This window comes from Microtus oregoni, unplaced genomic scaffold, assembly GCF_018167655.1.
Source record: "Microtus oregoni isolate MIOR12 unplaced genomic scaffold, Mior012 000033F_ref0000390, whole genome shotgun sequence".
Lineage (NCBI taxonomy): Eukaryota > Metazoa > Chordata > Mammalia > Rodentia > Cricetidae > Microtus > Microtus oregoni.
This window is the reverse complement of record NW_024543092.1, coordinates 10,281,620-10,300,100: the sequence shown is the minus strand read 5'-3', so window position 1 is coordinate 10,300,100 and position 18,481 is coordinate 10,281,620. Positions and strand designations below refer to the sequence as shown.

Here is an 18,481-nt window from a genome sequence, read left to right as displayed (position 1 = left end):
TCTAATTAGGAACTGGTGTCAAAGAAACATGGTTACGCCATAGCAGGGACACCTAGGAGCAGCCAAGAGGGTGAATCATTGGAGCTACAGACAGTACAAGAGTCCATCCTTACAAAGGTGTGGCAAGGCAGGGGATAGGATAGTAGAGAGGACTGCCTATAAAGGCCTAGCATAGTAGAGAGGGCTGCCTAGAAAGGCCTAGGATAGTAGAGAGGGCTGCCTAGAAAGGCCTAGCATAGTAGAGAGTGCGGTCTAGAAGGGCCTAAGATAGTAGAGAGGACTGCCTATAAAGGCCTAGGATAGTAGAGAGGGCCGCCTAGAAAGGCCTAGGATAGTAGAGAGGGCTACCTAGAAAGGCCTAGGATAGGATAGTAGAGAGGGCTGTCTAGAAATGCCTAGATAGGCTGCCTAGAAAGACCTATCAGCCAGCCTCCTGGGAAGATGGGATAGAGTGGCTTCCTGGAGGAGAAACTGCCTGTGTCTATTTGAAACAAGGCGAAAGCAACGTGTAACATGAAGGAAGTGGGGACATATGATTCTGGCCAACGGACTTCCTGATGACCTGTATGGAGAGCCTGAAAAGAGCAGCCTGGTGTGAGGCAGGAAGTGAACAGCTCCACAGACAACTCCAGAGAAGCGAATAGGATAGATCTCTGAGCCCTGGGTTGCTCCACCCTAAGAGGCCAGGGGAGAGAGGGATACAAATTTTCTATTCGTATTCTAGAAAACAACCAAGCTTCTGGAGCTGGCTTTTCCAAAGCATTAAGACACAGAGGCAGAGGGCTGGAGGCAAAGGTGAAGGAAACCATGTCCCCAGGACCATGGCCCGTGGCTCAAGCACACTGCACCTTGGCCTCTTCAGTTCCTCTTTAGCGATGGGAAATCAGTAAGAACTTCGTGCATTCATATGTCAGGAGCAATGGCAGCATCCTGGCTAAGTGACTTAGGAATGAGTATGGCGCTGAACAAGGACAAATGACACCTCTGATCTCAGTTTCTTCACTATAAAAGGAAGAAGGAAGACAATATCCAATATTCCCCCACATATACAATTCATAGAATTATGGAGAGAACTGAGAAATGAAATGGATGAGTCTCCTGAGATATGGATTAATGGCAGAAGCAGTAGTAACAGATGCAGCTGTGGTCAGGGGTGCTGATGGCTGCAGGAGTACTGGTCCTTTAAAGGCAATGAGTGGCCCTTGCTGTAAAGCAAGCGACAAATGAAAAGGTACTGGACTTCAATGGTAGCTGGGAGAAGTCAGGAAAACTAGACACAACCAATCTGAGCAACAAGCACCAACAAGACTTTGGGACTACTGGGTGTGCCAGGCTAGGGAGATGCCATCGATAAGGATGCCACATATTTTCCTGGAATGACTATGAATACCCAGAGGGAACTGAGGAAGAAGAGCAAATTTGTAGAAGAACATAAGCAACGCCCTCACAGACAGCTGGCCATGAGCCTCCCTTGAGGCATCTAGGGAAGATGTCCATTTCAAAGTGCCTTGCAGATGCCTGGAATTCAGGCTAAAAAAGACAGATTTAGAAGTTGTCAACAGACGGACATCAACTGGAGGCACTGGTAGGGAGAGTTACATCACCCAGAAAGACTATGCACAAATGAAAGAGGCAGAAAAGGAGGTGAGCGGGGGCTGGAGATGGGCCCTGAGAGGTGTCATCGTGGAGGCAGATCTGGGAATGGGAACTCAATGAGAGTGAGGGGATGAATCTCCTGGGGGGAGGGTGCAGCGCTGACTTAAGATGCTCAGGGACAAGGGAGAACTTCAAAAGGAACACAGGCTGCCTATACTGTTAGAGGTCAAATCAAAGTCAGTAGTAAGCAAAGCCACTTGACTAAGACAGAAGGCGGTCCTTAAACCAGTGGTGGTGGGATCTGACATCATTTTTTCTGTGGCCGAAAGAAGTATGTCTCGTGGGTGGAGAAAGACCTGGGAAAAAATAGAAAAGAAAAGGAAAAGATAGGATGGTACCCAGGGTACTTGGCAGAAAATGAGAAGTGCTGGTTTGGGTAAAAAAACAAAATGGCGGTAGCTACTTTAAACAGAGGAGAAAGATTTCAATTTACAGGCTAGTGAGATTGAAAGTGTGGATAGAAAAACAGGCTCTGACAACACAGACACAGAGGGAACATAGTCAGTGGAGAGGTGTGCCTAGAGCAGCCTCCTGGGACACCAGCTAAGAAGACACCAGTGGAGAAAGGAGGAGATAACAAGAGCCTTAAAAGTCTGCCAAAGCTTGAAATACCCAAGTGCAGGAAATAAGAGAGAGTAGCGAGGGACAGGGGATAAAATGAAGCCATGCAGAGAAAGCACAGAAAATAAAATTCAAAAAAATGTAGCACTCACTTCCCTCACTCCAGGGCTAGGCCAGGTTGTGTGCAGACTGAGACAAGGATAGACAACATCAGAAGCAAACACACATCATCAATGGGCCTGGCAGAGTAGCATGGCAGGGTCACCTGAGAGCAGTCTGGAGACCCATGAAAGGTTGGCTTTTCTAAAGCACTCCCTCAGTTGAAATGTACACAGCCATTATCCATCACGGCCTCCTTGATATAGCTGTTTGGAGCCATGAAGTAGGCATATATTCAACAACGCCAAGATACAACAATAAGGATCCAAGATAAGATAAAAGTTACAGTAACAAAATAGATGGACTTTTCTTTCTTTACTGCATCTACAATAAACATTGCTAGCTAATTCTAATCCTAAAACACCATGACTCTCTGTCTTTGTTAGGGTTTCTATTGCTGTGATGAAACACCATGACCAAAAGCAAGTTGGAGAGCAAAGGGTTTATTTGGCTTATACTTCGACATTGCTGTTCATCAGTCACTGAAGGAAGTCAGGACAGGAACTCAAACAGGGCAGGATCCCTGAGACAGAAGCTGATACAGAAGCCAGGGAGGAGTGCTGCTTACTGGCTTGCTCCCCATGGCTTGCTTAGTCTGCTTTCTTATAGAACCCAGGACCACCAGCCTAGGGATGGCACCATGAATCATGGGCTGGTGGTTGGGACCTCCCCACATTGATCACTAATTGAGAAAATGCCTTACAGCTAGATTTCATGGAAGAATTTCTTCAACTGAGGCTCCTTTCTCTCTGATGGCTCTAGTTTGTGTCAAATTGACACACAACCAGCAAGTAGACTTTCTTAGCACTTTCTGGTTAGTCCGTTTTCCTTCATCCAAACTAATCCTTAAAAGTTCAGGAACCGTGCCCTACTAGAGACAAGCACAATGAAAAGTAACATGGCTCTTGTTTTCAAATAGTTAAATCCACTGAATTATCTAAGATCAGGAAGACCCTAGAACATATTTGCTTATGTTCAGCTGAAACAACAGACAAGCCTTCTATCTACAGTGGATGCAGATATGCTTCCCCAAAGCTTAACATTTGATTGACACCAGCACCTTGTTTCCTGACTCCCAGTCCACTTTCTCCATATCACAAAGAGTCAGCAAGGGTTAGTGGCCAGTTAGAAAGCCAACAAAAACAACAAAGACATACCAACTATTATACTATCCTTGATGTTTTGTCAGCCAGGTGAAGCGCGAATAATAAAAACTCAAGAGAGAGAAGTTGGGGTTCAACCTGAAGATCAGGAAAACAAAAGAGCCAGTCATTGGCTCTTACCTATACCTCAGTCTGAATTGGTGATCCTGCATCCAAGAATCTCAGAATGAGACTGAGCCTGAGCCTGAGAGCTGTCTACTCCCATTTTTATAATCATGTCTAGGGCTGAGATTAAAGGCATGCACCACTGGGATTAAAGACCAGCACCACCCAATTTCTATGCAACTAGTGTGGTTACTGGGATTAAAGGTGCGTGTTACCACTGCCTGGTCTGTAAGACTGGCCAGTGGGGTTGTTTTTCTCTCTGATCTCCAGGCAGGCCTGCAACAAGTATGATTCCTACAACACAGAGGGGCGAAAAAGGAGACTCAAGAGATCAAAGGAATTGTCTAATCTCATACCCCATTGGTAAATGAGGGACAACAATAAAAACGCAAGCTAATCCAGCTATAGAGTACAAGTTCCTAACCTCAGCTCCCCCTATTTATCATACCTCTAAAGGGAGGTGGGATTATTACTTTGCCCACTACTGCAACAAAATATTTGACTAAAAGCAACTTTGGGCTTACTCTGGCTCACGGTTTGAGGAAGCACAGTCCACTGTGGTGGTAATACAGAGTGATGAAGTGACTGGTCTCAGTGCTGCTGAGTTAGAGAGAAGAGAAAGGTGAATGCTGGCATTCCCATCACTTTCTGCTCTTTATTCAGTCCAGGACCCTAGATGTCCAGGTTCACACTGAGTCTTCCCACCATCTGTTAAATCTCTCTGGAAACAACCTCACAAGACACTCCAGTGAGTTTGCCTCCTATAGGAGGCTAAGTGTGTCTTTCTTTTCTTACGTTGGAAATTCAGAATTCTTTTATCCATAGTGTTGGTTTTTTGTTTTGCTTTTGTTATTTTGTTTTTCTCTGCTTACTTTTTTTTTGTCTATTTAATTTATTCTTTTGTACTAAGGGCCTGAAGGTCTTTGTGCTTACAGATATGCACTAGGGGAACCTGGAATGTTACACACAGAGTTGTTCCTTCAAGGGAGGGAATGAAAAGTCTGTTTTCCACAGGGAAGGCTGGAGTGGACGAACTTTCTAGCCCCATGACCTGTGACCCGTGCGATATCTGTGTGGCTGGAGCTAGCACTATAGCCTCCTCCAGACACTTAACATAAATTTATTTTTTCCCAGTAAATTGCAAACCCATTTTTTCTCAGTTGATATCTAGAACCTGTCTTTATGGACTTTGCAAAGAGGTTCAATGTAGCCATGTCTGACCTCTGTTTTAGCTTACTTTGTTCCTCAAGAAGACCCATGTATACTTTGTTGTGTGCAGGACATTAAGTTAATCATCACCAGAATAATTTTTGACAAATTGATTCTTGATTAAATATGCCTAAAATAAACCAGTTGTGGTCAGACTCTCAGAATCTGAACCAGCATCAACTATTGAGTCGCGATGAACCGACTGCCTTCCTGCCTCCCTCAGCTTATCTCTCCACTACCTGTGAAGGTTACAGAGATCTCCACACCTTAGTACTACTCTCTGTAGGTTGCATTTATGGTGATTAAAGAAATAATAAAGCTTTAAAGTCCATTCCTAAATACCCGAGAAGCAGGAATTCAGCACATGTCCCACAGGCTGAGTTCTAGGTAGCAGCTTTATCTCCCAGCTGCGATGCCAAAGCTGAAGCAAGGCAGGCTAACTCGATGCTGGCGAGCAGAGAGGTATGCTCAAAACAAGGACTTAATGCAGAAAATGAGAGCTCTCTTCTGAACATGAGACTGAACCCACTGAGAGACTGTGCCCTGTAGGCCACACAGGGCCATAAGACATGATCTGCCCAAATACAGAAAGGTCACAGTGAAACATGGTAATCTGTACAATTGGCACACCTATGTGAATAACGATGTTTTTTAATTTTTTAAAAATAATAGGATGGAGCCAGGCGGTGGTGGCACATGCCTTTAATCCCAGCACTCGGGAGGCAGAGGCAGGAGGATCTCTGTGAGTTCGAGGCCAGCCTGGTCTAGAAGAGCTAGTTCCAGGACAGGAACCAAAAGCTACAGAGAAACCCTGTCTCGAAAATACAAATGAATGAATAAATAAATAAATAAATAATAGGATGGGACTAGCAAGATTACTCAGTGGGTAACAGTGCTGTGGTTCAAATCTGACTGCCTGGATTCAATATTCAATTCCCAGGACCTGTGGTAGAAGCAGAAAACTGACTCCTGTGAGTTGTCCACTGACCCTTCATATGGGTGCTATGACATATGTGCATCTATTCTCTCTGTCTCTGTTTCCCTCTCTCTCTCTCTCTCTCACGCACGCACGCACGCACACACACACACACACAGAAGAATAACAAATTAAGAAAAAACAATAGTATGATTTTGTAGTATGATCTTAGAACACTAATAATCATAGGTCCATAAGTCAACTAAAAAGTAAAGACTTGGAGTTTGAAGAGTTGGCTCCCTTGCTCAGCAAGCAGGAAGACCTGATTTCAGATCCGTAGCACCCAGGTGAAAAACTGGGCGTGGCTCCACATGCCTGAAACACCAATGTTGGAGGGGCCAATAAGTCAGAAGACCACTTTCAAAAAGCAAAAAGACGTCAAATGTGGAGGATGAGCCAGCATTGGAGAATGTTCATGGCTAAGGTATGCTGCCATCCCAATGATTTGCACTTAGCAACAGATTTTAATTTCCAAAGCAAACCGAATTGCAAAATTAGAAATGCAGACGTCACCTTGAGGCTGGGAAAGCTTGGAAGAAAATGACAGGATTTACCCTGCAAACCGTCTTGGAACACTTGTCAGTGTAGACATTATGCCAGATTTCAAGTCTCTTAAAAAAAACAGTTTGGAAGATAGCAAGAATGCCTTAAAACAGAATTCCTTACATATGGATGCAGATTTAACCTAGCAGTTCTGTTACAATCAGATTCCTACCTCAAAATCTCACTGTGTAAGCTTTCTCACAAGATAAAAAAAAAGAGCTGTAAGCACATAACCCATCACTACAGGATTTAATGACCATGTTTATCTATGAACACAAGTCTCTTGGACTGGGTGAGAAGGGGCCTAGTCCTGAACTCGACTCCTTCCATGCCAAATGGGCCTCGAAATAATTTTAGCTTATGCTCCAATTGACCAGAATTCCATCATCTATTGTCAAGAAGCTTTCGGAGCAAGAACAAGCTCCACCTGGATGGGCATGAGCCAGAGGCATGGGCACAGGAAGAAAAGAAGATGTGTACAAATCCCAGACACAGACTGAAGGGATGGCTGAGTTGGTAGAGGCACACACCATCAAGTCTGAGCCCCCAGAGCCCACGTGTTGGAAGGAAAGCCTAGCAGTACATGTGGCCAAATGCCCTCCACCAGCCAGGACTGTCCCGGGGGGGGGGGCACCAAAAGAGTGCCTTGGGAAGATTTTTCTCAATTCTATTCCAACTCAGAATGCTCGGGGGCATGTGAGAACTCAACATCCCACACTTAGCCTTGCGATTAATTCATGATAAGGATGCAGTTATCAAAGTAGACGGGTAGAACACATTTACAGTCACACCTATTAGCTTAAATACATAGCGTTCCCAATATTGAGACACCGAGACATGACCTCTGTGAGTCATCCGTTTTGTGCAGCTACAGCTGGGCCCATAGTTACATGGCGGTCACACTGCCCCTCTCCCAAGACACTCCCACCTATGTGAGCCTGTTCAAGCCTCTTAGCCTTTCCCAAGCTGGTTTCCTTATTTGTCAAGACAATGACAGCAAGAGCCCTCTCATCTTAGGAGTGCCGTGACCAGGAAATGAACTGGTGCATGCCAAGTGGCTCAAACAGCTCCTAGGACCAAACAAGGGCTCTCTACACCTCCACTCCACTAATCACCAAACAAAGTTGCCTGCCTCCTGGAAATTCTATGTAAAAATCTCAGCCAGGCCTATGTGTTGCTTCTTCCCCTTTCCTGTCTAGCTTCAAATGTTTTGTTTTATGGTTTGCAAAGGAAAATTGTTTCCCACCCTCAAAAGGACAGCTCATCTAACTGCCGATATGTCTGGTACAAGTCCTTCTAAAATTAAATATGCGTTCTTTACTGCCCAGCTCAGCAGATAACGCAGGCCTCTTGCTGGTATGAAGCTCGACGTCTAGCCAACTGGCTTGCTGTGCCACTAAGCATTTGAAAGACATGACCATTTCCAGTTTTAAATACTAAAGTAATACTTCCTAGTCTTCATATTCATAGGGTTCAAAGCTACAAGTCAGGGTTCTCATCATGAAGCCAAGGAAGCGGTGAGAAACTCCCACTCAAAACAGAGCCCCTCAGTGGAGAAAGAGATGGGAAAAGGTCCACTACGGTTGTGTAGTACCCTACATGTTTCTTTATTAGTTAGCAGGGTCCCCATCATTACGGTACCCTCTAACTGCTTACACTCTCTGATTGACTTCTGTCCCTCCAGCCTCCAACGACTGACAGAGTTGAAGGGAAATACGGACACACTGAAATATGTGCAGACTAATCTTACAGAATTTCACACACACTCTAGTTGTAAGGCCTAAAACCTCCAAAGGAAAGAGTCAAGGTCATATTTACCCCTTGGAAATACTGGTCTAAACTACACATTCAATGCGGTGAACATTCGAACTTACACCAGCAGCAGCCACCACCAACTACTCTGAAGAATTTGCAGAATGTATTATTTGTTGGGCTAAGCAGGTAGAACGCTTCTCCTTTCCCAAGGTATCTCTAATGAAGCATTGCTAAACTCACAACAGTTCCTCTAGTAACTCAAGTCTTCTCCAAACCTAACCAAGGATACAAAACTCAACAGGAAATAAAGGAAAATTAATTGTATTCTACAGAGGCCTGACTGAACACATCCATTCACCCAGCAAGAATTCCATCACAATCAAACACATCTTTTCTCTAAGGAGTTTCACCAACTCCCTATTTTAAAAACCCACGATCTTGTCCAATTTGGCCAATTTTTCCTTAAGTAACTAAATGGGCTTTCGTGAAAGCTAGACCAGAAAAATAATTTTTACAAGCTTATTGTTTATACAGTCAAACTTCATTATATTGCAATCATTCATCGGTAGCCAGCATGGAGAATGCTGTTGCCTTGTGCAATATGAGTGCTAAAGAAAATATGTGTTCACAATAGGCCATAAAATATGTGAAAACAGGATGGCCACACGGTAAATGATGGTAAAGTCAGCGAGCTCATCTGGCTTTCATTTTTGTCCAAGAGCCTACCAGTTACAAGAACGCAAATCTAGCTTTAACTTGGAAACCACATTCTTAATAATTAATCTCCTCCACGCTTGTTTTTATGCCTTCCAAACTCTACTAGGCTAACCGAAGTAGAACACTTCACTGAGAACCCCTGTTGCTAATGACTCTTGGGAAATCATTTGGCCTTGGTCATTTTTCTCCCTACATCAAATGTATGTGTGTCAGACCTGTGCATGACCTCACACCCTGAACTATGGGGTACCGGGGGCTGTTGGGAAGAGCTTGGCTACCCTGAGCACGCAGCTTGGGCAAAGTAGCCACAACAAAGCTCAACCTGAGCAGCTTGGGGAAGAGCCTTGAGGACTCACGAGCAGGGGAGGTGGGAGGCTGAAAAAGAGAGAGAGCGTTGGATTCACAAAGGACTCTGAGACCCCCAGAACTTCTCCTCTCCATAAGCTTCTTAAGGTTCTTTCTCTTCATTCCCACAGAAATCCGGGCTACCCCGCATCAGGGCACTCACTAAAGGCTCTCCTTTCCCCAGTCTCTACTAGGGTGCAGTCAAGGCGAGGCACTCCGAGTGCCACTGGGTGTAGTTAGGGCTGTGCAGACAAGCGCTGAAAACTCGGAGGAAAACCCTGGGCTTCTCGAGACCCAACCCTCTTCCCACGCCATCAAGGGAGCCCGCAGCTCTCCGGGTACTAGGCTGCTGAACCCAAGTAGAGGAGTCCCAAGTGCTGCGCCCCAGCACCCAGGAGAAGAGAGATCGCGCAGTGACCCGCTCTGGGGTTTGGTCCCCAAGAACCAGAGCAACGCACACGCGGGAGTCGGAGCCACTGAAAATTCCCGGGAGGGCACAGAGGGGCGAAAGAGAACCCAACCCTCCAGCCAGTGTCCAAGTACCTCGCAGCCATACAGCTGACCCAGCTGCTCCACGATCCATTCCTCCAGCACCAACCGTTTCCGAAGCTCCTTACGGTCGTATTTCACTGTCACTTTTCCCTGCTGGTGACGTCGTTGTTGCTGTTGCACCTGCCCGGCAGCGGCCACTGTGGCCACTGGCGCCGAATCTTCCCTTGAGGAGCCCGAGCCGCTGCTGGATCCCGGGCTGCCGCCTGTGCTACCACGGGGACTCTGGAAGAAGACGCGCGCACCGCCGCCACCGGCACCGCCGGCCGCCTCGCCACCGCCAGTCACCACCGACATGTCCCCGAGTGCCGGAGCCCGAGAGTGGCCCGGAGAAGGGGCGGGCGAGCGCCCCGCGCCGCTACCACCGCGGCCCTGGCAGCCTCATACGAGGGCCCGCACCTGCTCCGCGAGTCTGGCCGCTGGATCCAGGCGGAGGGAGGAGGGAGGAGGGCGGGCAATGAGGGCGGGACCGCAGCCTTAAAGACGCCTCCAAGGACCCTGGTGCTGTAGCCCCAGAGACCGCCCCCGGTTCAAGAGTCGTCTGAGGTGGAGAATCTGTCCCGGGGGAACCGGCAGGTGTTGGGTTGTGTAGTCCAGAGAGCAGACTGGCATGGATTGTCTGGATGGCAGGGGAGAGGCGGTCTTGCACACGGGTGTCCTCGTCTCTTGCTCTGCTGATTCGAACTGTGCTTCTTTCGCAGTCCTGGGGAGCACGAAATCTGTGGACTCCCACAATCTGGGTCAGCTCTTTCCCACAGGGTAAAAGGTCGTGGGAAATCGAGCTGCGAGGTCCTCTGGCCCGAGGGTCTTCCAGGATGACAGGGAATGTCTTTTCCCCTCTCCTTTGGCTGGCCCCACCCGGTTGTTCCAAGCACACATTCCTATTCACGCCATGGCCACCACGGATTCCACTTCCTCTGTCAGATTGGTAAGAAAATTGACGAGGCGATGTTTGTGCAATCAGGCAATCACCACGGTTGAGAAATTATTCCCAGACCGGTTTTTCCTTTTCTTACTAAGCGCCTTTGATTCACCCTAAGCTGGGAATCAAAGGTTTGAACAGCCCAGAGGGTGGGGGGCTAGTGCCATCAGGACCCCAAGCGTTTCAGGGTTAGCTGGGCTTAAAATCTACTGTTGTGTTCTCAGCTCAGACAGCTTTCCTCCCAGGGCCATTTCTAAACAACCTCTTTTTTTTCCCCCGCTCAGGAAGGCAGCCGCATTGACTAGCTTACTTGAAAAACATCATGCAACCAAATAGAATTACGAATGAATGAGCTTATTATAAGGTTGAGGGCGAAGAGGTGGGATGTGGAATTATAAACAGAAAAGCAAGCGCGCGCGCATGTGTGTGTGTGTGTGTGTGTGTGTGTGTGTGTGTGTATAAAATCAGAGGGAGACACTAACATATTCCTGTTGTACATAACAACTCATTTCTGTTCGGACAACTGGGAGAAATCACAAAGACATTCAAAGAGAAGTAATCAACGGTTAAGATTGTAAAAACAAGCTGGTGAAGGTTCCCAGAAGCTCTCAGAAGGAAAGAAGCCACCATGTCAGCTCCCTCTGAGCCGTTTCCCCTGGAGAAATGTCCAGGTGGGCTTCTCCGTTGTAAGACAGAAAACGAAGCCACGGTCAGCGGGTCAGGCTGTGCATCACCCACTGGCTCTTCGGTTCTACCCCGGTTCTAAGATGCCTTTGTTTCTCCAATGTGGGGTTTTCCAGCGAGAATGTGAGGGAATTTTCCCAGGCTCCCATGCCTGCGGTTCACTGGGAGGACACCATGAGGCCTTGAGAATCACAAAGGAAGGACCTTAGAGAGGGTGTCCTATACCAGGCTGTTTCTTTGGGGCCACCAAGCAGCTCCCAAAATATGACAGAGACTTGTTATTAGTTTTGAATGCTCAGCCTAGCTTAGGCATGTTTCTGACTATCTCTAACTTAAATCAACCTGTTTCTCTTTATCTACCATTTTGCCTGGGGCTTATCACCTTTGCTACTTCTGTGTGTCGTACTTTTTCTGCTTCTCTAAGTCTGTCTGTCTGGCATCTGCCTGGCTTCTTGCCCCCAGGCAAGTACCCCATTCTCTCCTCCATCCCCTCTCCTTTTTTTCTTGTTCCTCCCTTTTCTTGAACCTACATCTTTTCCTATTTATTCTCTCTGCCAAGTAGCCTTGCCTATCCCTCTTCTGCCTAGCTATTGGCCATTCAGCTCTTTATTGGATCAATCAGGCATCTTAGGAAGGCCAGATGAAGCAAATGCAGCCCACCTTTACAGAATTAATTCTTGCATTCTTACATTGTTTAACAGATGCAGCATAGACAAAACTAACACACGTTTACACAGTTAAAGTAATATTCTGCAGTATAAACAAGTGTTACAAATCTTTGCCTGCCTGGTTAAACAAATATTCCACAACAGTGTCCTACCATAGGGTGGATAAGGTAGGTCTTGAACTCCTCTCAGAAGAGAGTCAAGACCAAAAAAACCAGATTTCTGGAGAATGCAGAGGCCATCTGAGCACTAGGTGAGCTTCCCTGAAAATCTATCAGAGATGAACAAAATGAATTGCCATGATAAGACCCTGGAGACAACAGCCATTCTCTACGTCATCCACCCATGGTTGCCTTGTAGGGTATTTCTGATTGTCTTAAACACCAAAGGCATAGCCAAGTGATGAGCGTCTTCACAAAATCCACCTGCTTGCCAGGAGGATGTGGAGGGATGGAGGGAGCACAAAAGTCTACAGTGATCCCCTCCTGTGTGAGCTCCTCCTCCAGTCAGACAGTGGGTTCCTTGCCAAGTTCTCGAGACCAGTCCTAACCAACTGCACTAACCAGAGTCTAAATCAAAACAGAAACCACCGAAATGTTAGTGAAGGAGAAGCTATACAACATGTCTGCCCTGGCCTGGCACTGAGACCCTACAATACTAGTTATTTTGGAAGCTGGTGTGATCCTAAAGCATGGCGAACGGTGGGAAATTCCTGCGCCCTGCCCTGAAGTTTTGGACAATGAAGTCAGTCATTGAAGCAAGGCTTCAAAAGTAATCATGAAATTTTCACAAAGTTCTTTCTGAAGAATTCTGGAGTCAATTCTTTCTCGCTGCATAGGATGGGAGTCCCCCCCCCCCCCCCTTGTTGCTTAACACTCAGTTTTAACTTGCGATTTCAAATGGGACAAAAGATGTAGATGCCACACACCGACCCTGTAGGAGCAATCACCAGTGAGTCGCACAGCCTTCCATCCCCTAATGAGTCACTGTTACAGACAAGTGAAAATGGAACTAACCCGGAGCCCCTCTTTTAGAACACATTTTTCTCTAACCCGTACATCACTGATGTTGGAAGTGAACTCCACCACCCTACACCCCCAAACACACACTTCATTCCGTGCTTGAAAACACAAACCTTCACACGCAGATCTCTGTAGACTCTTCACCAACTGCTTTGTAGATTTCCCAAGGCAAAGCCCAAATGTTTGGGAATAAAGTAATTATTTTTTGGACTGGGTCCTTTTATTAAGATGAGTAGTTAAGCTGGCAGAATTCAGCCTTCAAGAGCTCTTGTCTCACACCAGCAAGGTCCTGGGAGCCATCTCCATGCCAAAAGAAACAAAAATGAGAGCAAACTCAGCAAAACTGAGAGTTGTTCTCATTTATAGTATATATACATATGTGCATATTATATATGTATACATACACAGGGGCATTTTTTTTATTCTGGTGAATCACAAATGTTTGCTTTTGTTTTTTAGTAAATGCAATGGAAGGATTTTAGAAAACAAGAGATGAACTTTCCCCATAGGCAATTATTTCCTCCTGAGAGCGACCTAAGAATTTGATTTAAGTTAGTGCTAAGTGGCTGTTGTCAATCTCCACTCTTCAGATCTTTGCTTTCTTATTTTGGATGTTCTTTTCCTCCCTTGATATTTGATTTGGGTGAAGGTGTTTTGTTTTCTGGAGTTATATAGGTCTTCTATCTAAATACGGTTTTTATATCTGATGTTAGAATTATTTAAGAAGCGGTTCTGGGCGTTCTTCAACCTCCCATGAAACAGATGCTTCATGAATGTTTATGCTCAGACACAAATTTCCTTGCCACCAAAAAGACCAGATATCATCATAATTACACAACACCTGGAGATCTCCCTTGGGGATGTTATAATTACACCCTAAGGTCACAAACTTAAACACAGTGTTCTTAGCAAGAGTAATAAGGCCAGTAATGCTATGTTTAAATCCTTGGGCTGGCAGGATGGCGCAATGGGTACGGACACTTGCTGCCAAGGCAAGTTGTCCTCTGACCTCCTCACAAGCTGTGTGTGTGCACGCACGTACACACGCTCCCACATGCATGTGCGCGCGCGCACACACACACACACACACACACAGGTAATAGAAGATGCATATATCTTAATTTTCTCAGGGGTATGTTAAGACAATTAAACAGTGCTTTTAAGTCTGGTTTTCATCTTAAACAAGGAAAAAATCAAATGTGTGCCTTGGGAATCTATCCATGATGCACGATATTTTCAGTTGTCAGAATAAAGTTAAATAGAACAGGGTTGTTCCCAGTATAGAAAGCTGTAGTCTTTCTTTTGATCTGTGTGTCATCTGTTTTGAGCTTCTTCTACTTCTAGGCCTTTGATTCTATAATTTAGTCATAGTTCCGACATGAATCCAGCTCTTACTTGCATAAACACCAGAAGTTATTAATCACAAGTCTAAAACTTTGTCTCCATGAAAATGTTTCCCTGGCCATCCATACAAGATAAAAGATATGGGTTGATAGGGTATTGGAAGGGGGGGTGGAGTGAGGGTGGTGTGGTGGTGGGGTGAAGGAGTGGGGTGGTGTGGGATGGAGTAGTGTGGGGATGTGGGGGAGTGGGGCGGATGGTGGGGTGGGTGGCAGGTGTGGGGGGGTGAGGTGGGAGGATTCACAGTTTTAAAAAGTTTAAAATCCTTCCCATTCTATTGACTCTAACTCATAGTACATCTTGTCTCTCTCTGTAGAACAAGGTTTAAGTTTATGGAAGACGTTATCCTCCCATCTAGTCAAGGACTTTTGTCTTCTTCCCTTTCTTTGTTTGAAGCCTCATCTTTTCTCCTGTCTCTGTCTGCTCCTCCACAGTTCTGTCCCTACCGGAAGTGCCCTCAACAAGGTCATCAGCCAACTCCCAACTCCTGCGACAGGAGTCCTTGATAACAATTCACCACTTTTGTAGTTTGACCTCCTGCCTTCTTTGATAACCTTGATCTCCAAGCCCTCTCCACTAAGGTCTCTATCTCAGCATCCTCCCTGGTTCTCGGTTGCCTACCGATTGAGGGCTGGCAGTGGGGTTTGTGCCTTTTTTCCCCTTAAAGGTAGGTGGTTCCCAGCTCTACTCATGACCTGTTCTTTGCTCATTACTTATGTCAACTTACACAACAAATAGATCCTTCAAAGGTAGCGAGTTTATCTGGGCTATGGGTGAATGGAGATGCATGTGGGCCGACTCAAAGAGAGGGAAGGAAGGGGAAATTCTAAAGGCATAATGGGAAACATTGCACAAGCTCTTTTGTAGGAATAGTCCTGGGGTACAGGAACCAGCAGCGAGGGTGATGACAACCCCAGGCAGGGAGATGTGGCACAGATGCCGCTGCAGAGATGGCCTTTGGTTAAAGTCATGGTGGTCATTGTGCAAGGCTGTCATTTGCCAGAACTGCAGCTTCTGGCAACTCTTACTACACCTACCTGCCACAGACATCCCATGAGACTGAGCTGGTCTTGGGTCCCAGCTTCAGATGGACAGCACAGGCGTTCAGTGCTGAGGCACTGGGCAGACATGGTTAAACAAGTACAGGCTTTTATTGAATCATTAGAGGAAAAAAAAACTTACATAGTGATTATTTGGGGTTATTTACACTAGGCAATGTAAAAGGTGTTCCGTCCCAGTGTCCTTTAAGTATTTCTAGCCAGTCACAATAAGCAATATACTTTTGTTGTGACCCAAATATCTACACCCATATATAATTCCTCATATTGCATGTGATCCACTTTGACACTCTAGAGTCTGTATTCTATTCTGTTCCACTAAGTTTAAAGAATGATGTCACAACTGGCTAAACTGATTTCCCAGTCCAGTAGTACAAATACTTCAGCATGCCCAGTGCTGCTGTTGGCGGAGTGTGTCTGTAAGGCCCAGCCCCGGCTGGTTATTGGTCCACCTGGCATTTTCTTCCCCCAATATTAAACATCCTAGCTAGCAATTTTGACCCTGGGTAACTGACAGAGATCATATGCAAGATCTTTCCAAAAAGAGGTGCCACAAAGAAACCAGAGAGAGCCTGCGGTATGTATCTCAGTGGTATGGTGCTTACCTAGCATGTGTAGGCTCTGGGCTCAAGACCAGATCATGTGAGTGAATGTTAATGATTCCATGATTTGTTTCTGTCTCAGCTCTGTCCCTCTCTCCCAGACTTCTGCCCTCTCCTGTTCTGGTTCTGGATCCCTCCATCCTGAAAGCCTTCCTTCCATTCTTGCTGTTGCTAATGCAAATATGGCCATGTCATGATGAGTGAAAAGGGCTTGCAACGCCTCCCGAAGTTTCCATTCCCTTCAGGCTACAGTCCAAAACAAGCTGGCCTTGTGCACGGGCTTGTCTTGAGCTGGCCCTGGCTCTATGTTTCAGTGTCTTCTCAAACACTCTCCCACCCTGTTCTCAGGAAATCCTTTCAGCCCTCTTTTTCCTGTGTCCCCAATCTGTGTCTTCACAGGTTCCCCGGTGTCAAGCTGGCCTTCGTTCGGCCTCTGCACTAGCTCTGTTCTCGGCTTTGACCAAGTCCTTCCTGACGACTCTAGTCTGAGGGAGCCTCTGCTTTCACACTTGCTCTTGGTCACCATGCCTGCCGATCTCCTGTCACCCAGGAAGCGTTCATGTGACCCACTCTTTGCTCAGATGTCATTCCCCAGACAGGCCTTGCCTCTACACCTTCTGGCATCTGCCCTCCCTCTCTTTCTTTTATTTGTTTGGAAGTTATATGTGTATGTGTTCATCAGCAGAACGTATATTCATAAGGACAGGGATTTTGTAACTCACATTGATATTTCTACTTTCTATAACTATGAAACAAACAATGGCCACTATATCTCATTAATGACAGGTTAGTGGTCATCTGCCTTTCCCACTAAACTGAGAGCTCTCCGAGATAATGGCGTAGCTAGTGGTTGTATCTACTTTCAAGCACAAGAGCAATGCTTCACACATGATAGATGTCACACACTAGTGAGAGATTAGGCCTGTCTACACACACCGTTTCTTCCGATTCTCCAGCACAAATATGGAAAAACTCAGATCTAAGGCTCGAGGTTTAGCTCAGAAGTAGAGCACTTGCCAAACATGTATAAGATTCTGAGTTCAATCCCTATTACCAAGACATAGGAAAAGAGGGAAGAGGAGAGGAGAGGGAGGGGATGGAAGGGAAGGGGAAGACATGGGATGGAAGGGGAGGGGAGGGCATGAGATGAGAGAGGAGGAGATGTAAAATGGGAGGGGAGGAGATGAGATGGAAGGGAAGGGGAGGACATGGGATGGGAAGGGAGGGGAGGTGATGGGATGGGACAGGAGGTGAGGGAAGGAAAGTTTGGGTTTGTTTCATCTCCCTTCAGCACAGACCCTGATAGAACGGTACTGGTTTCAGGTCCTAGGGAGCAGTCCTTCTCACTCCAAAGAGACACTCCCCTGAGTTTTATTATATTTCCATAATGAACAAAGACACAATTGTCTCCCAGTTCTACTCATGATCCTTTAAGCATCCACCTTAGCTTTCCAATCCACCACTGTGAACAAGGGACTGAGGAAGCAGGTGGCAAGCCAGTCCGTAACTCTGACTCTGTAACCTCACCCAGGAGATCCATGGGCTCTTTCTCTTGCCACAGCTGCATAAGTAGGAATAATCTCAAAGCTGCCCCTAAGGCTGCAGAGGCCTTGTTTTGTTTTTACCAGATTCACTGTAGAGCAATGTGTGGTCTTGTAGTTACAGCTAACATGTAGCTGATGTCACTGTGAGTCACTGTATATGACAGCATTCTGACTAGCTTGGAGCCCTTTCTATGTCTGTGCTCTGAGTCTAATGACCCAGTCAATTGCCTCAAAAACCATAAGCATCTATCCCGATTGAGCTACTTATGTCACCGTGGGCCAATAGCAAACTACTCAGAACCAGTTTGGGAGCCACTCCCTGAAACACATTGTACTGGTCTCATTTTGCAACTGTAAATGGCTTATAAATTTTAATAACTATAATGATAGCAATAGGAATTGAGTGTCGCCCTCCAGCCTAAGAGAATGCAACACTGGCTTTAATTTCTTGATTGAAGATCTTCCATTAAAATGCCAGTGATCCTAGTGACCCAGAAGGAAAGAAACCCTCCTACTGAGATCACATGGTCATCACATGCCATGCAGAACCATGTGGATTCCTTGTTTTAGAAGTCCACAGCCTTGTGTGGATCCATAACTGTCAGAATCATTGCATGATGCTGAATGCTATAAAAGGGTACACCACAGTAGAGGGATGTCTGGGTACTGGTAAAGACCCAGTACATGCACTATCAGTGTCCTGGAGGACTGGGTGCTCTTCTACAAGTCATAACTCCCCAGCTACTGCCAATGAAGATGGGAAAAGCACTTACTATGGCCCTGTGGTTAGATTCAGGAGAGGTCTAGACCTCACTATGCTGTGTATACTCACTTCAAGGAGGCGG

At 46.1% G+C, this 18,481-nt stretch overlaps 1 protein-coding gene across 1 annotated transcript in view; it reads right to left on the bottom strand.

The window, feature by feature from the left end:
* Window positions 1–10,608, bottom strand: part of Ppp1r14c (protein phosphatase 1 regulatory inhibitor subunit 14C) — a 96,498-nt gene extending 85,890 nt beyond the window's left edge. The window contains exon 1 of the mRNA XM_041679951.1: window positions 9,733–10,608. Within this exon, the coding sequence (XP_041535885.1) occupies window positions 9,733–10,035 (303 nt within the window). The 5' untranslated portion in view covers window positions 10,036–10,608. The remainder of the gene's footprint in view (window positions 1–9,732) is intronic.
* Between the last annotated feature and the right edge of the window lie 7,873 nt (window positions 10,609–18,481).